At 42.7% G+C, this 26,450-nt stretch overlaps 1 protein-coding gene across 1 annotated transcript in view; it reads right to left on the reverse strand.

The window, feature by feature from the left end:
* Window positions 1-1,812: 1,812 nt before the first annotated feature.
* Window positions 1,813-26,450, reverse strand: part of SGIP1 (SH3GL interacting endocytic adaptor 1) — a 225,944-nt gene continuing 201,306 nt past the window's right edge. Inside the window, exons 20-26 of the mRNA XM_036756154.1 lie at window positions 22,540-22,651; window positions 15,774-15,929; window positions 10,396-10,528; window positions 8,307-8,509; window positions 6,541-6,605; window positions 5,174-5,338; window positions 1,813-3,521 (exon numbers count right to left, since the gene is read on the reverse strand). Of these exons, the coding sequence (XP_036612049.1) occupies window positions 3,499-3,521; window positions 5,174-5,338; window positions 6,541-6,605; window positions 8,307-8,509; window positions 10,396-10,528; window positions 15,774-15,929; window positions 22,540-22,651 (857 nt within the window). The 3' untranslated portion in view covers window positions 1,813-3,498. The remainder of the gene's footprint in view (window positions 3,522-5,173; window positions 5,339-6,540; window positions 6,606-8,306; window positions 8,510-10,395; window positions 10,529-15,773; window positions 15,930-22,539; window positions 22,652-26,450) is intronic.

The raw sequence follows: 26,450 nt of genomic DNA on the forward strand, positions 1-26,450 counted from the left end.
TGACACTTATTATCAACAATTTTGGGGGGGAATTGGACACAGAGACACTAACAATGCATCAATTCTTCTTTCATGGCTGAGGACCATTGTCGTGTCTCTCAGGGTCATCATCTGAATATGAATTCTCATTTTACATTGTGATAGAGTTGTGGAAAGTTGAACTATGTGTTTGCTAAGGCCAAGACTGAGCCTGGAAGTTTAAAAAAACCCAAACAAACAACTAGAAATAAATACACACACAGAATCACACATACATGCACACACACACACACACACACACACACACACACTTCAATCCCTGATATGAACTTGTTTTGCTGCTTTTTGTCTCTTTTTCCTGAAAGCTGAATTCAAGTAGAATGTAAGCTACTTGAGGACAGGGACTATTTTTATTGTTGTCTTTGTATACTCAGTGCCTAGCACAGTGCCTGGCACAGAGTAAATGCTTAATAAATGCTTCAGGAAGGAAAAAAGAGAAGGATGGAAGGAAACAGAGAAGGAAAGGAAGGAAGAAGGAAGGAAGGAAGGAAGAAAAGAGGGAGGGAGGAAAGAAGAAAGAAAGAAAGAAAGAAAAAGGGTGAGAGAGGAGGGTTTGTCTAGTTAAATGAGGTTTTAGTATATTTAGAAGCCTATGACTCCCATTCTCTGGTACAGGGATTGTAGGCAATACTAATTCTTTAAAATTTCATAACTAGAGATTCTGAATCACATTAGGGATCCTTGTCATATATATTTAAAAAATTACATTTTTACAATATCAACAAATGAAGGCATCCTTTTGAAGAGCTACCATATGTTTATATGACTTAATTAATTCTAGAGTTGTGTGAAGTAAAATACAAAGAGTAAGACATGAGAACCAGAAAGAAATATTTACATATATGCTTTCTGAGTTACTACTCAGGCAACTGCCTTTTATGGAGGGGTTATTCTAGGCACCTTTAATAGTTCCATTCCTACCAGACATCTTATTTTTTGACCTTTGTTTCTTATTGGTTTCAATCTTTCCTATTTTAGGAATTATGTTCCCCTTTCTCTTTTCACTCCCACATTTGGGCTTCCCTAATATTTCTGAGCTCCTTAATTCAATGAGGATTCCATTTGTCAAAGTGGACAAGGGGCCCCTAAGTAACTCTAGCGTTACTTAGTGTTTCTACCAAGTCATTATAGGTAACTAACCCTTTGGACAATGATAAGTAGGGCGGCAGTGATTTTTCCCCAGTGAAACCCATTGTCCATTCCTCATGTTCACATAAACACTCATCAAAGCCTACATGTACAAACAAAAATAATGCTTACATTTTCCCTCTTGTAGTTTTAGGTTATAGAGGGTCTTCTTGACAGATTTTAACCCCTGGTTCCCAAATCTACAGGTGCCAAAGGTAATTGCAGTGAGTGGTTTAAAAAAATCCTTTTATGGGTATGATAATAAAGTTACTTTAAAATTAGACTAGGCAGGAAACTGTTCAAAAACAGAATTCCTATAATTTTAAGGCGGGTAAGGAGGGGATGAGGACAATACATCTAAGACAAGTATGCTGGATAGAGGACAGGCCTCAGATTCTGAAAGACCTGGGTTCAGGCCCCCTGACTTATCCTGGCTGTGTGACCCTGGGGAAGACCCTTAACTTCTCAGTGTCCTAGGCAACTCTTTCAGATGGGAAATGTCAGAGCAGGTACAGATTCCTTACTGGTTGTTTGTTATACTGATGAAATCACATCTGGTTAAAATTATGCATGTATAGATACATATACATGTATGTATGCATACCTACATAATACATGTACATACACACATATACACATACATACATACAGGTATATATGTACGTGTGTATCCAAGAGAGGCAGTATAATCTATTGATAGAAGGCTGGCCTTAGAGTCAGGATGATTTTCATTTAAGTCCTGCCTTCAACATATATTAGCTGTACGACCATGGCCTTAAACTCTCAGTGCCCCAGGTAAAGCCTAAAAATGATGAATTTCTGAGACGTTGTATCAGTGAAGGGAATCTCCGCACAGGGAATAGCCTTCACCAATGAACCAACACGTACAGATCCCCTCACCTCTCCAAAAAGTATCTAAATGCTAACTGTATGGTGTGCCAAGGGGTTGAGGGGCAGTTGCTTCCATAGAAAGACTGGACAATAGCTCCTAAGGAGTGCATGCCAAGAAGTATTTCTCCTATAGGAACCTGCATTTTGCTGGTCAAGGCTAGAGGACTGCATTGCCTCCCTTCTGCCTCATGGCAATGGAGGTCAATGATAGGAACTGCAGATCGCACCCATCTTATTGGTTCCAAAGGAATGGCCGGTGTTTCTAGTTTACAGTAATTCAGATTTTTAAAGAACATTTTGTTCATCGGAGAGGACATTTATTTCAGAGAACTTTAGCCATACAGCCTAAGTTGGTTTCCCCCATTCCCCAAAAGACTTTCGAGATGTGAATCAACATTCTCCAATCAGATGGATGCAGGGGACTTCAGAACTCACTCAAAGACCGGCAGCCTCCACGTAGGGGAAGAAGACAGACGATGCAGGTCAGTTCAGCCTGCAGAGTTGCAGAAACAGTTACGCCCACAATCAGGTAGCAATTCTTAATCAAGATCTCAAGAAATTCTCATCCTCTTAAAATCACAATAAAACTGCCTGGTTCTTCAGGAACCTCTATATCTGCCCAGCTTGGGGGAGGGGTGGTGAATGTAGGGAAATGACCCAGATCCCAGCATCCTCTGGAATCTCAATCATAGTTTCATAATTTTAACTTTAAATATCCCCTTTATACATATTATAAAAATAAGAGGCCCTGTTTACATGGCGTGCATTTTTAGGAAATTTGCAGTTTGAAAAAAAAGCGGTTAAAAAGTGGTACATCTTGCCTTCTTTAAATACGTTGTAACCTTAGAATTACTGAAATATTTTTAAATTGAACCCCACTAAATGTTGGAAGGTAGAACTCTTAATTTCACACTATAGAATAAGACATAGTAAGGACTGGAGGAAAAAAGGAAAGGTGTGAATCCTTCTTTGCATGAGGCACCCCCTTTGAAAGCCGCTACCAATATTGTATTTAAACTTTATATATTGACAAAATGCAATCTATGTCTGTAAGCCTTGTGCCAATCAACAGGACTGCTAGTAAATTTATATACCATAGTTTAAATTACACCCATTTCGTGAATGGTCAAATGCTAAAACTCAAGTTTGTCTAACCGCCTGAAATACAGTCTTACGGGAATGAGTACAATTTACAAATACAATAATTACATTTTAAAACCATTAACAATGTTACACCTAGAAGTAAATACTGTGGGACTGCTCTCAACACGGTGTTGTCCACGGAGGGAGAAAAGTTGCTGAAAGTAAAGGACACTTCCAGCAGAAATGTCCCCAGGGCAGGTTTTACTTTGTTTTCATTAAAACCCCAAAACAAAAACCTGTTCCATGTTCGACAGTCCTCCGTGATTTGGGTTCTCCATATGCTTGCATAAGGTTCTATTAGTTATCTGCCAGGTATTTGCCTGAAAAACAGAAGATCGTGAGGAGAGGTTACCAACCATCAGTCTGTCTGAAGAGAGAGTGTGAGACGGGACGCAGACATAGTGGCTTCTAGATGATCACAGAGCTGTCCTTGTCCCTGCTCCTTCTCACTATATGTGGTTAGACATGAATGTAATTGTGTGGAAGCTTTTCTTCTCTCAATATGCTATCACATAGTTGATTGAGGGTTCAGTTCTTTAGAATAACTGTTCTACTTGCTATGGGTCTCTCTCAAACCAAGGATTAGCCAAAACTAGGAAATTTAGTGTCCAAGAGATGTCCTCAATTCAACTTCTAAAGAGAAATTCACTCGGGGTGCTAGGGACTTGGGAAACACTATCCCATTGAAGGAAAGCCTCTGGAATACCATCCCATGATACATGAGGCAGAGACCCAGGATACTGGCCTCCAGGGATTGAGATCTTGAGGTTGTATGAAGCTCCTGGTGGTAGGTCACTGCGTGAGGGGCAGTGGTGCTTAGGCTTAGGAGGGACTCACCTGGAAGTACTCAGCAGGGAGCAGGAAGTACCCCATTGGCAGCTTCCTATCTGAAACCAATTATTCCTGCCCACTTACTGATATGCTCACTTGTTTGTATATACTGTACAAGAGTACAAGATGGGCTTCCAGTGCCCTGTAAATTTAGATATCCTGGAATGAATTAGAGGTTGTTACAACTTAGGTTTGGGTCAACAAGCATTTATTAAGCATCTACTATATGTTGGTGGACTGTGGTAAGTGCTGGGGTTATAAAGAAAGGCAAAACCAAAAAATGATCCCCTCCCCCCACCATGATCCTTTCTCTCAAGGAGCTCACAGTCTAATGGGGGAGATAATGCACAAGTGAACATTCTCTCCCTTGACCCACATTCCCATTAGAATATAAGTTCTTTGAAAGCAGGGACTGTGTTTCAAAGAGGCTTCTCTTCTTGGCAGAGGGCTGGACCTGGAGCCAGGAAGAACTGAGTTCAAATACAATCTCAGACACTTACTATGTGACCCCGCATAAGTCCCTTAACCTCTGCTTGCCCCAGTTTCCTCATCTGTAAAATGGGGATAATAATCTCTCTTTCCCAAGGGTTGTCACCAGGCTCAAATGAGACAATAATTGTAAGAAGCACTTGGGAGAGTGTAAACGCTTATTCCCTTCCTCCCTCTTTGTATGCCCAGTGCCTAGCCTAGCTACTGGCAAATAATAGACCTTTAACAAAAGTTTGTTGAATTATCTGTGTTCTGCTACCTCCTACTCTGCCCACACTCCCGTAGAATGTAAAGTCCTGGAGGGCAGGAACTGTTTCATTTTTGTCTCTGTATAGGACCTGGCACACAGTCGGTGCTTAATAAATGCTTATTGACTAATTATCTCCCTAAGAGGATAAGATCTGGGGTCTAGAGCTAGAAATGGCCCTGAGCAGCAATCTAGTCCAATACTCTCATCACGATTAAGGAAACAGACTTTGGGAAGATAAAGGACTTATTTGCCCGAGGTTATTCAGGTAGCAGACTCTGGAGGTAGGATCCAAAGCCAGATTGTCTGGCTCTAGAGTCATGTCTTTGCCCACTACCTCTAGTGAGAGGAAGGGAGGGCAACATGGGCAGGCCCACTGCCTTCAAAACCACCCTCTGCACTTACCTGCTGCGAACCTTTTTTTAATGAGCGAAAACCGGTACCCTGCTCCCACCAGCTCGATGTCACAGCCAGAAAGGGTGCTCCCCTCACTGGTAAACTGCACGACCAATGGAGAAGGTTTGCTAGGGCCTTCGGATAACTGGAATCTTGCCAGCAAAGAACCCACCCCTCCAAAAGAAAAATAACAGCCTATTAGCAGAGGAAAGCAATAATATAATGATTAAACTGACAGGATAATAAATCTTAAAGTTGGACTTGGCAGTTAAAGTGCAAGGCTTGACTTGTTGGGAAAATGGTATATTTCAGTTATATTCAATGATGAATAGCATTTATTATGAAAGATTCCTAGCCGCTAGGTGGGGGCATGCATGACGCACAAAAGTCGCACTGCAGAATTTAGGGCATGTAGGCTATTTCAGAACAGGTTTTTTTTTTTCTTTCTTGCCACTGGCAGATTTAAGTCAGAAGAAAAATTAAAAATATCAAAATGACCCAGGAGTGTGCAGGTATCCAAACATGGGAGAGACACGTGTTAGCCTAAAAGTTCTTTTCTGCCTAGAAGATTGTCTCTTATTGGGTGTGGGGGTAGGGGAGAAGATGGAGGGCAGGGGAGGGGTAAGAAGGGTTGTCTGGGATTAGCATAATCCTTTAGGGAAATAAGCCAAAAGATAAGCAAGATATTCGCTAATATAGATCACCAGAAGGTAAGACCTTTTTATATCTGGTGATAGATATCTTTGGGTAATAATTGACTATTAAAAAAAGTTATTTCAGTTTTTTTTGGAGGGAGAGGAGAAGAGGAGGTATGGGATGGTATCCAAATCTGTGCAAGTAACTCCCTATGGTTGTCAGAGAAGATGGACAGATCACAGGCTGGAGAAAGAGATCACAGGACCATAGGACTAGAACTGGTAGGGACTTCAGAGGTGATTTTACAGATGAGGAAACTGAGGCCTAAGGAAGTCTAGTCACACAGCTAGTATCAGAGGTGGAATTTTGACTTGGATCCTCACATTCTGGAGCCAGAGCTTTTTAATGTATGGACAGCCCACATGAACCATTGGCATCTATACTATGTTGAGGGAAAGTAAGGAGAGCCCCGGGTTCTTCAAGTGCCCCTGCCTTGTGTCAGATTTACGGGATGACACAGACAAGAGTCTCACTGGTGAACATCTCTTATCCAGTTCGACTCTGACCATGTTACTTAAATTCTCTGAGCCTTGGTTTCTTTATTTGTAAAATGGAGATGAACAAAGTATCTACTTCCCAAAGCTGTGAGGGTCAAAGGCATTCATGGGTGTAAAGTGGGTTGCAAACCTCAAATATTTTCAAATGTGTTATTGATATTACTGAATAAACAAGAGAATTACCTCCATTTTCTGATTTTTGAGAGATGTCAGGAATCTTCCACAGTATTCTTTGCTGTTCAGCATTCCTTAAAATAAGATGGGTAACTATTTTGATGTACTCTACGCTTCAGTACATTTAATCTAGAAGAAATCTAACATGCAGCAATTTAATACTGAACTCATTGTTTTAGCCTAAACCCTCCCTTCTTCTGAATTCCCCTACTTCTGTTACAGATACTTCTTGGTCAGCTTGGCATTACTTTAGCCCCTTTCCTCTCTCATCCAATCTGTTGCCAAATCTTGCCAATTCTTCCTTGTCCTCTGACCCATCCCTCTATTCTCATAGCCACTAACTTAGTTCTAGTCCTTATCACCTCTCATCTAGTTTATTCAAACAGACTCCTAATAATTGGTCTCCCTACCCAAATCTCTCTTCCTTCATCCATTCTACACATGACTAATAATCGTTCTTCCTAAGCACAGATCTCACCATGTGACATCCCTGTTCAATCAATACCAGTGGCTTCCCGTTGCGTCTAGAAAAAAGAAACTCCTCCATTTAGATTTTAAAGCCCTTCTAAACCTGGCCCCAATCTACCTTCTTTCTAGCCTCAATGGACCTCATTCCCCTTTCTGTAATCTTCGATTCAACCAAACTGGCTTTCTTGCTATTTCTCACTCCTTTTCTATTTCTATTCCTTTGCTCTGGTCTGGAATCCACTCCCTCCTCTACCTTAGGGAGCCCCTCTTTTCCTCTAACATGCAAATCAGGCACCCCTGACCATCAATGCAGGTCACAACCTGCCTTGGTAGGTGGTCTTCCAGCATTGCTGTTGATCACCAGTTCACTATTCTGTGTCCAATCTGGTGTTGAGTCTTTCAGAAATTAGCCAACATGGTGCTTGGCTAACCAACACAGTATCCAGCCCTGGGCCAGTACCTAAAGCTTTTCTAGCTCGAGGAGGAGCTATCTGTGCTATTATCACAGCCTTCAGGAAGTTCAGGGAAACAAATCCCCAGCTGAGCTGCATGAGGCACAAAGGGATTACAGGACTTCCACAGGGTCAAACAGCCAGTAAGGGTCAGAATCTGAACACACATTTTCCTGACTTGAAGTTCAACATATTATAAATTGATAGCCATTTATTAAGCATCAACTGTGTGCCAGGTGCCATTTTCTCTCCTACTATTTCATGATATTTTTGTTAAAAAAAGACTAGACTAGATCTATGATTTCATCGGAATAAGGCATTCTCATTGATGACATTACCCCCTACCAATGCACACTGGTATTTGTGCTAAAACTTGGAGTATCAGAGCATTGCCTAGGGCTTTGAGAGGCTCTCATAGACAGTATGTGTTAGAGGCAGGTCTTCTAGGGTGGGGAATGACTCACAGGCCTTCTCAGACGATACCCCTCTCCCCTCACCTCCACCACATCATATTGCCTTCCTGTCTTGGCAATAATTCTGGACAAAGCACCTGTGTTGGCGTTGGACGCTGGAAAGTTAGAGTCAACATATTGCCTGATTCAGGAGAATGAAACTAAGGTAGATGCAAAAATTCTTAAAAAGGTCTAGCTATGTTCTGCTTTTCACAATCACATGGGGAAATTGGAGTCTGATTCCCAGCCAGATTCTAGATTTCAGTGTCCTAGACTTTCTAGCACAAAGAGGTGATTTTCTTTCCTGTCCCACTGTCATCTCTTAGCACAGAGGGAAGGCAGAAAACCCTTGGCAGAACAAATGGACTGCAGAAAGCTTCTATAGGACTTGGTCCTTCCCTACCAAACAGCAGGGGGCAGCACCGCTTGAAGTTTGGTGACTCCGCCATCAATGGGGACCAGAAACTGGACGTTGTTGAGGGCGACTGGGGTGGTCATTGCGTCTGTGTTGTACTTGTAGTCGATGCGTAGGTCAGTGCTGGCTGGCTCACACCTCCAATTCACTGCCAAGTTCAGCGGAGTGGACTGAATGCCCTGTGCAGATACCTGGCCCCAAAATAAAACAAATCAGGAACAAGAGGATGAACGTTTCTTTCACGGACATTCCTTATTCCTTGGCACCCTCCAAATTGCAAGGAGCTGCTCAGGAGAAATTCACAGATTCCAGGATTTTGGAACATGATTTTGTTTAGAAAAAAGTCCCTGGAGTAAAGTCACTGGGTCAGTATGTTTTCATAGGACCAGAGATCTGGAGAAGGCAGGAAACTCAGTGACTACCGAGTTCAGGTTATACCTGCAAGAAATTCTTGCTATAACCTACTAGACAAGTGGTCATTCAGCCTGTTTGAAGACCTCCAAGGATGGGGAACTCACTACCTCTCAAAGCATCCCATTCCACTTTGGAACAGATCTAACTGTTTGGAAGCTTTTCCTCACACTGAGCCCAAGTTTTCCATTTGAACCTTCCACACATTGCTTCTGGCTCTATCCTCTGGTGCCCAGCAGAACAAATCTCATCTCTCTTCCACATAACAACCCTTCAAATACTTGAAGCCAGCTATGGTGTCTCCCCAGGCTTCTCTTGTCTGGGCCATTGCCCCCTTCCTTCCCCAGTCTTCTGTTCACTGGCATACACCTTCTAGGTTCCTTCTTCCTATGACATGGGCTCAAGACACTTCATCATTCTAGTTGCCCTCCTCTGGATGCTGCCCAGCTTATCAATACTCTATTTAAATTGTGGCTCTGAGAACTGAACATAATATTTCAGATGAGGTCTGACCGAGGCAGACTATTATGTTCTTGCCTCGCTTCCTGCTACCCAAGATCAATTACATGAGACTCTGTGGCTTCCATATCCCACCGCTTAGTCCAATGAAGCTCAGAGCTCTCTTTCTACACCATACTTCTTTTCTACTGTACTTAGGAAATGTATTTTTTTTAAATCTAGGTATAAGACTGTATTTTTCCCCTATTGAATTTTATCAAAACTCAACAATAAAAGTATGTGATTCAGAAAGGCAGTGGGTAGAATGTCAGCCTTGGCATTTGGAAGATTTGAGCTCAAATCCTGACTCAGTTTGCTTACTAGCTATGTGATTCTAAATTCTCTGAGCTTCAGTTTTATATCTGTAAAATGGGGATAATAAGAAAACTGACTTCCCAGGGTTGTTGTTAGGATCAAATTATTTTTGTAAAATGTTTTGTTGACATTAAAGTATATTTAAATGTTAGTCATTATTATTATTTAGCAAAAAAAAGTTAATGTGATCTTTGGTTACACTGACGGATTTAGGGAGATGACCGACACCCCACAATCTGCGCTGCTCAGATCATATCTGGAATCTTGTGTTCAGTTCTGGGCACCAACATTTAAGGGACATGTGGATAAACTGGAGCATGTCTGGAGGAACACAGGACAGTGAAGGGCCTTGAGTGCAAGGCATCTGAAGATCCTCTGGAGGGTGTGGGGAGGTATACGCTGGAGAAAAGAAGACCAGGTGGAGGGGAGTCACGGCTACTACCTTCTAGTGTTTGAATGGCTGTCACATGGAAGAGAGACTAGCCTTGTCCTGCTTGAACCTTTAGGATTGAACCAGGAGCAATGAGATGCTGCAAAGAAGCAAATAGGGTCTTGAAATCAGAGGGAAAACCCTTCTAACAATGAGAATGACCCCAAATTGGAATGCTTTGAGGGGCATGGGCAGAGGTCTTCAACCAGAGCCTGGGCAACCATTTACAGGCATGCTGTTGAGAGAAGTTGGCTGAGACAACCTCTGAGACCCCTTCCAGTTCTGAGAGGCTACCACATGTTTTGTTTCTTGGATCAGACATTGAGGAAGAGAGGGGTCATTTCGCTTAAAATTCTGTGCTTTTAGACAGGTATGAGTTGGCAATTTGAAAAAGTTATGTTTACGCTGACAATCGTATCTTACCTGATATTTGAGCATGTCCACATTATAATACGTTGCCTGTGGTTTTTGCTCAGACACTTTCTTTAGGTGAGTCATCAGATTTGGCATGTTTACCCAGAATTCCTTGGTGTTGGCATCACACTGTGCATCATCGCTATTGAAAGAATGAGAAAAGTTTGAGTTTCTAGTTATGCAGAATCAAAGCATCACATACATGTACACATATACATACAGAGAAACCCATGCACATATGCAAGTGCCCACATACATATTCAGCAACCTTTTGTCTTTGACTTTTCTACTTATTTCTGGAAATTTTTTCCCATCTGTAAAATGGGGATCAGGCCAGAGCTCTGAGCTGCTGTCTAGGTCTGTGATTCTATGGATTCTGAGCAAATGAATGGTTTTTAGACTCTCTACAGTCAAATTTGCATCTACCTTCCCAAATGCTCAAACTGGCTGACGAGCTGGTCCCCATATAAGCCTACATCCCTCCCCTACATCCAGTTTTCACAGGTGTTCCTCCATGCCTACAATGTGTTCCTCACTCACATCTGCCCCTTAAAACCCTGTTCTTCTTTCAAAGTCCAGTTTAGGTGCCTCCTGCATGGCCTTCCTGGATTCCTCCCAATCGCTCACGTTCTAGCACTCGACATAATTCTGTGTCACTCAGGATATACCTTATTTGCCCTCATGTGGAGACATTTTGCATCCCTCCGTTAGAGTGTAAACTTGAAGGCAGGATTGTTTTATTGTCTCTGTATCTATATGTAGTAGGTGCTTAATATATGTTGGCTGAATGGAATAACGAGGTCAGTCCCATAAGGACAAAGGTTTCTGGGGTTGACCAATAGACTTACTAAACCTGATTATCATAATAAGAAGTTGTAATTAAAACTAAATCTTTGAATCATACCAACAGAGCTTTATTGGAGCAGGAGAAACTAAATTCTCTTGTTACCTTGTCAAAAATTTGTCTTGACTGATCCCTGCTCTTCTGGAAAAAAATTATTTCCCAAAATTTACATTTTTGTTAATTTAGTAATAATAATCACAGTACCAACAGATATTTCTATAGCACTCTAAAGTTAGCATGCATGCATTATGTGAGACCCGTTATCATTCTATGAGTTAAAGACTGCGGGTATTGTAGTCATATAGCTAATGAGTGTCAGGAATAGGATTGGTGTAAAGCCTTACACTGGAGAACAAGAAAACAAATTTATGAGCATGATGGAACCCAGCCCTTCTGCCCTTTCAGCCCTCTCTCTGCTGCACCATGTTCTCCAAAGAAGAGAAGGACAATACTAACTCTATAGTACCTAGTAACTCTATAGTAAATAATAACTCTACAATAAATAGTAACTCTATAGTAAATAGTAACTGTAGTAAATAGTAACTCCATAGTAAATAATAACTCTACAATAAATAGTAACTCCATAGTAAATAGTAACTCCATAGTAAATAGTAACTCCATAGTAAATACTAACTCCATAGCAAATAATAACTCTACAATAAATAGTAACTCTATAGTAAATAGTAACTGTAGTAAATAGTAACTCTCTTCAGCCCATTTGGATTCTGCAGTGTTGTGTCATTTCACTTGAAAGTGTGGAAGAGAGGAAGATACAAGAATGGTTAAGAACCACAGCAGAGCATACGCGCTTGGGGTTGTCAGCTGTCCAAGGGTCAGCTTGAGGCTCTGGGTAACCTTGGTTTCACATTCAGAGTCTATCCATTGACTAAGCACCCTGGGATCATTCTAGAATCACACCTTTAGAGCTGGAAGAGCTTTGAATGTATTTTTTCCAAGTCTCTCATTTTCCAGATGAGGACACTGGGTCCCAGCGAGATCAGGAGATGTGCCCAGGGTCACAAAAATAGTGTGGGGCACAATAGAACCTAGTCACCCATCTGAAACACTATTTCTTTAACTATTTCCTTGGGCACCAGATGAATAAAAATATAAAAAATAATAAAATATAGAATAAAAATAAAACAAGATAAAAATAAGGTGAATATATCATCACCACTCCATCATCCCAAAACTGTAAGATTATTATGGTCAGCCATATCTTCCTATAACATGAGTACTCCATAAGAATCCACATACATGCCATTATTACACACTTATGTCCACAGCAAGAATGGATATGAATAGAAGAGGCAACAGGGCTTATTGATTAGAGAATAGCACTGGCAGCCAGGGAGAACTGGGTTCGAATTCTACCTTGTACATTTCCTAGCGGTATGACCTTGAGTAAGGCCCTTTACTTCTCTACAATTCAGATTCCTTATCTTTAAATGGGACAACAGTAACACCTACCACCTAGGGTTTTGTGATGACCAAGTGGGAAAATAGATGGAATTGTAAAGCATTTTGCAAATGTTAGTGCTACAGAAATCTGTACCACTGCCATCATGCTCATCATTATGATTGCCAGAAACATTCTGAAATACATACATATATGCACAGTAAAATTTCACTAAATGCATCTACATACAATGCTGAATAAAAGATAAAGTAAAATTTGGATTTCGCAGCGGGCAGGCTGGTCTAAATCAGACAAAGTAACGATTATAATATATTTTTTAAAGTAATGCAGTTTTTATGATTTTCAAACATAATAGCTCAAACAAAGCAAAAACAATGTTGTCTAGTCTAGGTCCTTGGAGGATCAAATTTAATTTGAGGATGCTTTGAAAATGATTTATCTCCACACAAGTACCTCTGAAGTGCTTGAGCTTTACATTAGATTGTAAACTCCTTCCTTGAAGGCAGGGACTGTCTTTGGACTCTTTGTATCCCTAGTGCTGAGCATAGTGCCTGGCACATAGAAGGTGCTTCATAAATGTTTACAGATTGGTTGTTATTGATAATCCTTTGTTCTCTGAAGTACTTTTATTATCTCTCCTTTTACATCATCAGCTTATTGAGTGGCAACTTTCTTTAGCCAACTGTACAGAGGGAACCTTGGGTTCAGAGGCAGGACAAACTTGCTGACATTTAGAGCTCTCTCAAAGCAGAAAAGGCTGCCTTGGGCTCTAATGGATTCTCCTTCACTGGAGGTCCTTAGGTTGGGGCTTGATGATGACTCATCCAAGGTGTCATGGGAGGGACACTAAGAATTGTGGGATCATTCCTCTAGAGCTTGGAGAGACTTTAGTCCAACACCCTTATTTCATAGGTGAGTCTCAGGTCACCCAGCTAGTAAGTGTGTGTGGCAGGTCTTCCTGACTCAGTCCAACATGAGAAGTGCTTTGCCACACTACTCTCTCACCATGCTGCCAACATCATGTCTGAGATGCCACCCAATGATATTGCAGATTTTGGATGTTATGCCCACCGAATGTGGTCTCTAAGAGGCCTTCCTCTTGAAGACTCGCCTAAATAATTTGCAAGAAGCTGATCCCTAAAGCCACAAGCTCATGGATGAGCCACACTAACTTGTGAAGAACATCTCCCAGGGAAAAGATTGGGGTACAACCTGTGCTGGGGGTGTGCCTACATTGACTAAAATCATATACCCTTAAAGTCTGGATTAAATTATGTTATTACAGAGCCCTAACAAGTAATTCTGGCACCTGGGGAAAGGAGCAGAAATTCAAGCCTCAGGCAAAAGCAGGAAAGAATCTCTGGAATCTTCTTAGTAAGTGAAATGCAGGTGTGTGTGTGTGTGTATGTGTGTGCATGTGTGCGTGTGTGTGCATATGTGCATGTGTGTGCATGTGTGCGTGTGTGTATGCGTGTGTGTGTGTGTGTGTGTGTGTGTGTGTGTGTGTGTAGGAGATTTTTGGGATACAAGACCACGTGACAGGAAAAACCCTTGGAACACCATCCTATAGGGAAAAGCCAGAGAACCCCAGCCTCAGAGACCAAGAAAGCTTGGGGAAGGTGTAACTATGGAGTAGAGGAAACATAGCATCTGCTCATGTCCTAGTTCAACTAATTATTCTGGGGCTGAGGGAGAATAAATGCTGAGAGTACAAGTACTCTCTAAATTTGGTGCCCTAGGACAAGCACCAACTGCCCTGCCCTAGTTATGTCTCTGCTTAGGGATAGGAACTGGACCAGTGATTCCATTGACATGGGGAACTCTTAGATAAGGAGACTCCTTCTAGCAATCCAAATTGGCACCTGCTCTGTACCTTAATAGCCAGAGGGAGAGGGTTGAATAGAGACGTCAAAAGCTTGTGCCCATTGGCACAGAACACCCCTAAGTGCCTCAGGAACCAGATTAAAATGTAATTGGGAAATGCTTAACAAAATAAATGTGGTTTTCTAAGTCAATATGCTCCTCACGGGGATCATTTTGTATTGTGTGAGTTAGTGGCCCCATTTCTATTGGAGTTTGACACCCTGGACTAGGGCAGTGAGAGTTTAAATGGCTTGTTCTGGGTCACACTGCCAGTATTTGTTAGAGGCGAAACTTGAATCCACATTTTCCTGATTTTAAGGTTGACTTTCCTGGAAATTTTGGATTTCGTCCTTGGCTAAATAATTACTTAATAAATGTTCTCTCTCTCTCTCTCTCTCTCTCTCTCTCTCTCTCTCTCTCTCTCTCTCTCTCTCTCTCTCTCTCTCTCTCTCTCTCTCTCTCTCTTTCTCCTTCTCTCTCTCTCTCTCTCTCTCTCTCTCTCTCTCTCTCTCTGCCCCCTCCAGTCTACTTATCAACTATACCAAAAATCTTCTATTTTAATAACAAAAGAAACTATTTGCATTATCTCTACTGGACTGGAAGATGGATGAGGGCAGGGAGAGTGTCTTATGGTTATCCCTTCCCCCTACTCCCCTTCCCCTCCCCCCCCCCCCCCCCCCCCCGCCCCCGCAGTGCACTTAATGGATATTATCAGGTTTTAATACATTTTGTTTGTTAAATAGACTCACCCAATCCCTTTCAGTCATAGCACTTTCACTTACTACCTGTGTCTTTAGAAATGTCATTGGCCAGTTTGGTGCCTCAGTTTCCTTCTCTGTAAAATAAGGATGTTGCCCCAGGTGACCTCTAAGGTCCCTTTCATCTCTAAATCTGTGATTTGATACCAAGAATTTGAACTGCACTGGAAAAATATCACATCTAACACCATTTCCAATAGTCACTTTTCTGTTTGTGGGTAAGTACAATTTACATAGAGTGCTTATTCATTTGTTTCTAGAACGCTTTTTCAGCTTACCAGGAGAAAGCAAGCTGTTTAAACACACACACACACACACACAGGCACGCATGCACACGCACACGCACACACTGCGTTTGCATGCTGCTAAATATTTCCCCTTTATCTGAAAGCACCTTGTGTCAGATGACACTCTGATCAACAGTTCATTCCCCATTTAGCTACCAAGCAATAACCCTCCACCCACCCCAATCTCTGAAGAGCTTGTAGAAAACGGTATTTACCAGCAGAGAAGTTGGGGGTTTGGCAGGACGTGTTCTAATCTGTTGAAATTCACCACTCGGAAGGTCAGGGTGGCTGGGGAGGGGTTGTTGGCAAAGTGTCTGGTGATGCCTGCGGGGAATGACAGCACCATCTCTCCGGTGATCTTCACTATACACCTGGGAGGGCAAACACAGAGAGAGGACTGGAAGAGGGAGAGCCAAGTCAGAGACCCTGGAGCGAAAGGCAGACCTGGGAGTGGGGAGTAGTGGGTGGGTGGGCTGATGCCTCTGTTTCTTATCTGGCTCACAATCGCAGATTCTCAGAGCTACAAAGGGCTCCTGAGGCAGCCAGTTGTATCTCAGCAGGAGTCATTTTACCATGTACCCACCAGATGGTTTTCTAGACCTCCAGTGGGAGGGAAACCACTGCTTCCCAGGGAAGCCCCTTTCACCTCTAAGCGTTAGGATGAGCTTTTGGTTTTTTTATCTAACAGCAAGAAAGTCTGCCCGTTGGTGCTGCTTCTGTGGCCAAGCACCACATGGCTATTCTTCTCTCACATGACAGCCCCTTCCTTTACTTGAAGACAGCAGTAATGTCTTTTCATCTCAGAATTACAGAATTTGAGAGTGTCCAGTCCAACCCCATATAGCAAAGGAGTCCCCGCGATAATGTCCCCTCAAGTGCTCCTTTAGTATTCCCTTGAAAGCCTCTGAGAAGGAGCATCCACCCCTCCAGGGGCAGCTCCCCTTGCTAGGCTGGTTTTCTGGATGGACATGGATCCTAAACTAGCTTCCTTCCAACTTTGACGCGTGGCTCCTGGCTCTGTCCTCTGGGGCCAAAGTGCCCCAATACAACCTCTCCTTCACACATAGCTCTTCAAATAGTCCATGTCACGTCCTGTCCTGAGTTCTCTCTTCTCCAGGATAAAGACATGCCAGATCCCCCTTCAGCTGCTCCTCATATGTCATGGCTTCAAGGCCCTTTGCCCTCCTGGTTGATTTCCTTTGGACAATCTTTGGTTCAATTTGGAAAAGACAGTCTCTAGTTTATCAATGCCCAGTAGGCATCAAGGGCCTTAGTCTGTTGGTAGGCACCTAATAAATGTCTACTATATTAATTGATTGTGCTGACTTTCCAGTTTAGTCTAATAACTCATTTTGTTTTCCTCCTTTAATGAGCTTAAAAAGTTTTTATTTTTCAGGGAATTTCCATGTTTCTAATTTCACCAAGGGAGAGAGGTCCCCAATTAGGAATCTCCTTCTGCCAGTGCAGCTGGGCAAGTGATCCCCAACTTCAAACCTTTTAAATGTTCCCTGCGGCATCGAAAGGTTAAACAACCTGCCCATATGAGTCGGGGATGGGATTTGAACTCAGGTTTTGTTGAATCCACTATCTGAGGCTGCCTCTCAGTTCCTTGGCTAGTTTTTGACTGAAAGATTGGCCCACAGAAGCAGCCCACGCAATAACCTCTACAAGTTAACATTCACACATTTAGGGTATTTGTCCTGCCCTAAAGGTAATCAAGATGGGAAGATAACTCATCTTTCTTGAGAACTGAGTGAATAATTACTCTGCGATGATTCCATGGCCTTTTACAGCTGGGATCCTATAGGAAAATGTATCTTAGCTTGGCCAGGATCCATATAGGGTTTTTCCCCCTAACTAAATGGATTTGGCAAAGCTTCAATCATTTTTCGGGGGTGTCTGACTCTCCACAATCCCATTTGAGGTTTTCTTGGCAAAGATATTTGAGTGATTTGCCATTTCCTTCTCCAACTCATTTTACAGATGAGGAAACTGAGGCAAACAGGGTGAAGTGACTTGCCCAGGGTCACACAGCTAGTAAAGTAGAAAGGGCTGGTGTAATGCCACATGGCAACCACAGGAGGCAGCATGTCATAGCAGTTAGAGTGTTGGTGGAGCTGGAGTCTGGGGGACATGTGTTCAAATTCTGCCTCCGATACTTACTAGTTGTGTGATATTAGGTAAGTCACTTCAGTTTTGTCCCAGTTTCCCTATCTGTAAAATGTGGGTGACAATATGTAGCAGAGATTTCTCTCAGTTGTTTCGGGGCTCAACTGAGACAATGTATGTAAATTAGTGCTTGGCAAACGTTCAAGTACCACAGGAGAGCTGCCAAAATTGGAAAATGAACCTCTTGACTTCAGTCCCCAGCATGGCGCTATTGATGACAACCATAAGAACTGGCATTTATGCAGCGTTCAAAGTTGGCATAGAGCACTTCCCAAGGCTCCTCCACTGCCACGCTGCCTGCTAATTCTTCCTTTACCTTCAGTACCGAGAACCCAACTGAGGACATGGTCATTGAAGTAGAAGGAGGCTGGTCAAGACGCCGAAAAGGGCAATGATTCAGAACATGTCTTGCTGCTTTGTCTGGGCATCCAGGCTATAACAAGTTAGCCAGGAAAGAAGGGAAGGATCCCAGCATCTGTGTCATGTTTCCCTGATTTGTCTGGGCATCCAGGCTACAGCAAGTGAGCCAAGAAAGAAGGGAAGGATCACAGCAGCTCTGTCTGCAATCAGTTCTTCCCCTGGGATCAGGCATCCACCAGTTCCTTCATTTGGCCTGACCCATATGCCATGTTGATTTAGTGTGCTGTGGTTGGATAGAAATAATGTCAGAATGATTCTGGTGCAGGAGATGAATGTAATCAAACATTTAATAAAGATTTGCTCTTTTCTTGGGTTAGCAAGAAGCCCCAAGGAAGGAGAGGGCACTTCTAGCACCATTCTGCATCCTGCTCCTTCCCTCCCCCACACCCTCTAGGGCTATGCTGAAAGTCACTTAAACATATATATGTTGCCTTTTAAGGGGACAGTATGGTATAAGAGGAAGGGCAATGGACTGAGTCAGAGGACCTGGGTTTGAATCCTCCATTAGTCACTTGTTGGCTAGGTGAATTTGGCAGAGTTAGGAGGATCTTATCCACCCTTCTCATTTTACTGCTGACGGGAAAGTTACTTTCCCCAAGTCACATAGATATGTGACTTGTAGGTTTAGACAATTTTCTTGGTAAAAAGGAGCTGAAACTTGAGCAAATCTCAAGAAATAACCACTTGGAGAAAAGCACTTGTGGAGAAACCAAGAATTTTGAGAGGACCAGAGAAAGCAGACCCTCGGAGGAAGAAGACATACTGGAGGCAAAAATGAACTAAATATGTTATTTTCCAACAACTAACACACATATGTGTATAAATGTGTGTGTGTGAATATGTGTGTGTGTGTGTGTGTGTGTGTGTGTGTGTGTGTATGTGTATGCTTTGAAGTTGATAGCTGGGAAACCCTGATAACTCCAACTTTTTGGTGAATGTGGGACAGCAGTATAGATAGTGCCTGTTTGTGATGTGTCTGACAAAAATCTGAATGCCGGTTTCTCACCCTAAGATAGAGGTGAGTTGCTTCATACAAGGAAACTCTGTTTTATAACTTCTTCCTCTGAATCAGCAGTATGGAGGCAGAAACAGAAAAGACTGAAGAAACAAGAGTATGAAGGAAAGCCCTGAGACGTCCCCCTGCTGCTTGAAGACAGACAATCTCAGCTCAGCCCAGCTGGGAGGATGGCTCATAGAGAAGCAGTCCAATGGAGAGCTGAGAAGAGAGCTTGGCTCCCTGGTGATCTGAGCTCTGCACCTGCTGTTGGGAGCTGAGCTGATTAGAGGAGAAAACTTTGGTTTGGGGGAGCTGATTGGAGGAAGAAGAGTTCTTTGCTGCTTAAGAGAGCTGGTAGAGGAAAAAGAAAAATGTGTCTACTTTGCCATTGCTGTCAGTTAGTCTGTCTATTGGAGTAAGGATCGTCTTTTGGGGATGAGTTGGATGTAGTGGCCATTGAGGAGGCTATCGATCGATTCTATTAAAATCCTAATCAAATTGAAAATGCTGTGATTGTGTGATCTCCAACAAATTCGCAGCCTTTGCCTGTGGATTCCCAGTGAGGGAGAGCACCCTGCCTCCTGAGGCTGCTCATTACATTTGGGGACAGCTCTCGTTTTTAGGAAATGTTTTCCTGATATCAAACCTAAACTGGCTTTTTTGCAACTTGGACAGGTCTAAAACTTTTTGGTTCAAATGAGTTCTCAGAGGCTGAATATCCACATATAGAACATGGATGAAAGTGAAGCTCAAAGCTCATTGCTATTCCAGGAAGTTCAAATGTGGGAGCTGACGGAGGATGGTGGCTTTTCATTTTATCGACACCTGCATATTTATATATCTCAAGCTGCCGCCAGGCTTTGAAGATTAAAGAGTGAGGTCAGTGGGCTAGAAAGCAAACATTTTTTCTCAGGTACCTCTTCAGACCTGGGGTGAGATATAGATATTGTATGTAGAAGTTTGGCATTTGTAGATAATCTGTGTAAATTAGGTTCTAAAATTGAAAGCATCATTCATGCTGGTTGCTCAGTGGAACCTTAAAACTGAAGCCAGACTTTAGACATTCAAGGCTTCAGAAGAAAGAAGAACGTTTGTCATGCGTCATACAACACCACCTACCCATCTGAATTGTAACTATACATAATCAGTACAATTCAAACAGAACAACAAATGTTGGTCAGTTGTTTTAGTCTTCGTGACCCTATTTGGGGCTTTCCTGGTAAGATACTTGGTTGGCTTCCCATTTCCTTCTCCTGCTCATTTTACAGAAGAGGAAACTGAAGCAAACAAGGCTGATTTGCTCAGGGTCATACAGCTAGTAAGGGGCTGAGGCTGGATTTGAACTCAAAGTCTTCCTTACCCCAGGCCCAGGATTCTATTCATTGTGCCACCTAGCTACCTCCAAACAGACTTAGGTTCTACAAATAAATGTCTGGCTCCCCACTAAATCAATGAAGACAAGGATGTTTTCAGAGTGTGTGTGGGGTGGGGATGGGGTGGGGGAGTGGGAGAGAGTAGGAATAAACAAGTTTAACAATTAAAAACAAAACTGCATCTCCCTTCCCCTCCCCCCACCCTTACTTGTTTGCCAGGCAAATTCACTGGCTAGGATTACATTAACTCCACAGCTGTAACCTAGGCTGACTTGGCAGTATATTTTTCCTGCTAGAATTTTTAATTGCATCGCAAATTAATCCCACACTATTCTGAAAACAAATACGTTTGGTGATGCTGAGCACAGCATCACATTCCTGATGAAAGGAGAAACAAATTCAGGGAAGAAAGCAGCCCCTTTGGACAACATGTTGGGTTTGGTGCTGGTTCACTTTACCAACTTATTGTTAATGCTTTCCTTGCTCCTTAAGAGAACTGGAGGTGTCTGACCTGGAGATGAGATGACTTGGGCTGGGGGGTGGGGGTGGGGATTTTGATTGCTCTCTTCAAGCATTTGAAGGGAAATCACCGGGGAGAGGGATTAGAGTTCATTTGCTTTTCCCTAGAGGCCAGAACTTGTCCTTCGTTCTTGTTCTGAGGACCAAGGACATCATGAGGATGCTATCTTGACTTTCTAGTGAATTAGGTTTAAGTGAAGCAGAGCTGCAACAAAGTCATCAGCCTCAAGAACTAAGAAGTAGGGTGGTGCTGTAGAAAGAACACTGAATTTGGAATTGCAGGACTTTAGTTGGGGGAGAAGGGAGCAAACATTTATACAGTACCTACTATGTGCCAGGCACTGTGTTAATTGCTTTATAAATGGTCCCATTTTATAGTTAGAACCCCTACTTTGCCATTTATTTCTTGTGCAATGTTGTGAAGGCACTTAACGTCTGTGAGCCTCAGTTTACTGTTCTGGAAAATGAAGTGGTAAGATTAGATGACCTCTCAGTTTCCTTTCATGTTCTTTAGTTGCAAAGGGGCAGATTTACTTTAGATGTCAGGAAACAAACACCCCAACTTTCTAACCATTACAACTGTCCCAAAGTGTCATGGGCCGCTTGAGAGGTGGTAGTTTTCCTTCCTTAGAGATCTTCAGGTAGACACTGGATGGGGGCTTGTTGGGCTTGAGGTTGAGAAGATTCTTATTTAGATACCAGTTGGATTAGATGGCATTTGAGATAATGAGATCAAAATCTTAGGAGACAGATGTGCCAATGCAGATTATGTACTTTGTTTAATTGTGCATATGTACAGAACACGGGCATCAAATGATCTGTAAAACAGGGAGGCCAATGGTTCTATCTGGTGCGTCTGTTGGGAGATATCCCACCCAGAATCACAGAGTCTTCCCTTTCAAAGGGATGTTTTCCAAACACACACACTTATCAACGATGGGAGGCTACTTGCATGGAGCTCGAGAACTCTGAGAGTCTGAGCGAGCATCCAAATCAATCTCCTGTTCGCTTTAATGCTAGTTGTTGCTTCTCCGCTCCCAGGTCCTTTTAGCAGTATGTTGGGTTCTACAACAACAGGCAGTGTGTGGAGGAATAGGTGGAGCGGTGGACCCTGAGTTAGGAATATGTACCAGCTGTGCCACCTTGGGCAAGTCATGAAACCCATCTCAGCCTCAGTTTCCTCACCTGTAAAATGAGTTGGACTCAATAGTTCTTTCTGCCGCTAAACCTATAATTCTATGATTTCCACATATGTAAAATGAAATGCTTTTGGTTTTAGTAACAATGTTTTTGTTCAGCATGAAATTGCCTTACCTTTACCAGCTAAGTCACTTATTATTTGGCTAATTAGATTTTTTTTGGAGCTGAGTGTCAGGGGTGACATAAACATCTGTGGTTGAAAAAAAAGGGATATGCAATTCTCCTGACCAGACTTGGCTTAGGGGAACCAGGTTCCTCACTGGCTTCTAGGTAGGTCAGGGTTGGGTTACGGCTAGGGCTTACTTGCTGGGGTCTGCTCCTTTGAAATAGGCATTGACCGTTTCTGTGAATGCTGCTGCCACAGGGAGGGTGTCCTGAGCTCCCATTGTCAGAGGGCTGGGTCCCCGAGAAGAGCCTGAAAAAAATGGAAAACTTTCACTTGCTATGAGCATAGAAAACGTGCACCAAAGGTTTGGCTAAAACAGTGATTTGGAGATTTTAGAAAAGAAATACGCAAATTGGCTAGATGTCTGCGACTTTGTCAGAATAAGGAACTCCCAGTGTGCAAATGCCTACACCAAAATCAGATCGCATCCCACCTATGATTTAGAGAGTCTTAGAGAGTGGTTTGAGGCACTCAGAGGTTAAAAGACTGGCCTAGAGCCATACATCCATTAAGTGTCAAAGGTGGGATTTGAACTCAGGTCTTCCTGGATCCAAATTTAGCACTCTATCTACTATGCTATACTGTTTTTTCAAGTAGAGAAATAAATTACTAAAAAAAAACATCAGCACTTTTTTGAGGAGAGGGAATGGGGGAGAAAGTGACTTGAAATTCTAAGAATCACGAGTCCATCTTCAACTCGGAGCTTGCATATTTAAAAATACTTGGCTTGTTTCAAGACAAATGTAGTTTCAATATTTCAAGTGTGTGCTTTAGAAGACGAAAAATATCAACCGTGATGAGGCTTTTCATGTGTTTCCAATAAGATGGTAACTGCCTAACACTTTGCACAGCATAGAATCACTTCGAAATAAAAAGGTTTCTTTTCCCTTGGGAATTACTTCTCCAAACATACTTCCTGACTTCATTATTTTGTTTTTTGTTTGTGGAAGAGGAAATGATACTCTATGGTGTGGTTCTTTTTCTAGGTAATTCCAATCTCAAAAGAAACTAAATGACTCGAGTCCAGTGAGTTAAAATTTACTACCAGGCATAGTGGCATACTCTAGTAATCTCTGCTGCTGGGGAGGCTGAGGCTGCTGGGCCATTTGAGTTTGAGAGTTCTGAGTGGCAGGGGGTTAAACAAATTGGGTTTCCACACCAATATGGGAAGCTCCTAATAGCAGGGAACCATTGGGCTGCCCAAGGAGTAGCAAATTGACTCCAGTCAAAATGGAGCACCTTAAAGCATACATACTGATCAATATTGAGATTGGATCTGTGATGAGAGAAACAATCTCAAAAATAAAACCAAAATAAGTCAAATCTGCCTATCCAAGAACACATATAATGAAGTTAAGGGTCTTTTGCATAGAGGACATACATACCATTCACACAAAAAGTGGCGATAGCCAATGGCAAATATGCCTGGAAATAACTCATAGTTTCTTCACGGTTACCCTACTCTGATGGCTTACTGAGCCAGGGAGGTGAGCTCAAGTCCTTGAGGTGTGCCAGCAAAGAGCAACCTTTGGCAGTTTTGAACAAAATGGACAAATTCTGTAATAGGCAGAATTGGCTGTCCAAGGACTACTCTGAGAGACTTATTGTCAGAAAGGTCATAGTCAGATGATGGTTTTCTTGCCCATACCAACCCAAGAAAGTGGAGTGAAAAGAAAAAAAATAATATTTTTTGTCTTGTTTGGTTCCCTTTCTACTTATACAGTGAATGGAGCAGAATAGCAGCAAGAGGGTGTTGATATAATCTCTCTTGTTTGGCATTCAAAGCTCTTCCTGACCTGGTTCCTTTCCAGTCTTCTCACAATTCCTCCCTTTCACACACTGTATGGTTCAGCCATCCTGATCCTCATATCCCACTTCCTATTCCCACACCTTTACCTTACTGTCTTCCATGCATGGAAATGACCCTCTCTCCACCTCTGCCTCTTAATATTTTTTCAAGATTTGACCTCAAGTGTTGCCTTTTGCCAGAGGCTTTTTCCTGTGCCCTCTCCTCATTATGCCTTCCCCTCCACTTACCATGTACACCTTGTATGTTTTATATGTACAAGAATATAAAAATAACATTTATTTAGGCATTGTCTCCCCTATTTGAATGTAAGCTCTTTGAGGGCAGGGAATTTTTTTTTGCTTTTCTTTGTATCTCCAACACCTAGCACATAGTATATGTTTATGGATTGGTTGATTAAGAATCATACAGTTTTTAGATTATGTGCAGACATCTTACCATTCATATTCTTAGTGTGAGGTCTTTGTCCAATTACAAATGAGGTGACCTTACAGCAGGCATGAAACCTGGCCATGCCAGATGGTTTTAGGATCATAGGACCATAGCTTTAGAGCTGAAAGAGACCTCAGAGGCTGTCTAGCTCTATCCCTTCATTTCATAGATGAGGAAACTGAGACCCAGGGCCTTGTTCAGAATCACACAGTCAGTAAGAATCTGAGTGAGGTCCTCTGGCTCTATATTCAGCCATCTGGCTACAACACAGATGCCTCCGTCATTGATTTGGATTTGGTTTGCTTGTGTCTATTATTCAAGACAAAGAAGGATTCTCTGAAGAACTTGACAAACTGGCCCAAAGTCAACATAAACTTTGATAATTGGTGATTTCAATGTGAAAGTGGGCATGGTGAGGATGGCAAAAAAGCATGCTGAAAAATATGATTTCAGGCCAATAACTAAAAGAGCTAAAAGTTTATAGATGACTTAGAAGCTGCACACTGCCACCATACGACTGCTTTCTTCATGTAGAAGGTCAGAAGACCATAGATATGGTGGTCATAAAAATGAAGCTGGCTATGTTTTAACAGGCAAGATAAGACTAGTTGGTTATGTGGTTGGACTGGGAAGAGTAGAGATCAAAGTCACTACCAAATGAGAATCATATAATCTCAGAGCTGGAAGGGACCTCAGATGATGTAGTCCCATCTGGCCCCAAGCAGACATAACTTTACAATATTGCCAACAAATGCTCACTTCCCCTCTGGCCTGAAGCACTCTAATGAAGGGGTACCACTACCTTCCATGGCAACCCATTGCACTTTTGGACAGCTCTAATTGTTGAGATTGTGCATCAAGCCTAAATTTTTCCCTCTGCAACTTTCATCTATTTCTTCTTTCTGGAGCCAAACAAAACAGCTATTGCTTTTTCCATGTGACACCCCTTCAAATGCTTGAAGACATATCCTGCACTGCTCTCTTCCCATCCCCAACCTTACTGTGTTTTTTCCTTCCTAAGCTAAGCAGCCCCATTCAAGTCCAATAAGTATGCTCATATACCATGGTCAGTTCCCTCACTGATTTTCTTCTTTTCCTTTAGGCACATCTTAATTTTCCAGTTTCCTTCCTTAATGGTATCCCTCAAAATAGGTTGAGGCGGAAGGAATACCCAGTCACAGGGGGGCGGAGCCAAGATGGCGGCTGGAAAGCAGGGAACATCGTGAGCTCCCTGCTGAGTCCCTCCAAAAACCTATAAAAATGGCTCTCAACCAGTTCTAGAACTGCAGAACCCACAAAACAGCAGAGGGAAGCAGGGCTCCAGCCCAGGACAGCCTGGATGGTCTCTGGGTGAGGTCTATCCCACTGGGAGCGGAGCGGAGCAGAGCCCAGTGTGAGCAGTGCGGACCAACCAGACCAGGAGCCGGGCAGAATGTGCCCTAGCACCCTGAATCAGTGAGCTGCGACAGTTACCAGACATCTCAACCCACAAACACCAAAGACAGCAGAGAAGGTTAGCGGGAAAAGCTGCAGGAGTGGAAGGAGTTTGTGGTTTGGCTACCAGCCCCGGGGGCAGCGGAGGTAGGGCAGTGGAGGTAGGGCAGCTACAGCTGTTGTTGCTTCCAGCCCCAGGCCCACCTGGTGAGAGGAATTAAGTGGCAGATCAGAGCAGGAGTGCACAGCCTGCTGAAGATTTAAGCCCAGTTCGGGTTGGGGGTTCTTGGGGAAGGAGTAGTGCTGGTGTGACAGAGCTGGCACCTCCCCCTCAAATGTGGAACATAGAACTCTTTAGTCTACAAGCAGTCATAC

This window comes from Trichosurus vulpecula, chromosome 4 (genome assembly GCF_011100635.1).
Source record: "Trichosurus vulpecula isolate mTriVul1 chromosome 4, mTriVul1.pri, whole genome shotgun sequence".
Lineage (NCBI taxonomy): Eukaryota > Metazoa > Chordata > Mammalia > Diprotodontia > Phalangeridae > Trichosurus > Trichosurus vulpecula.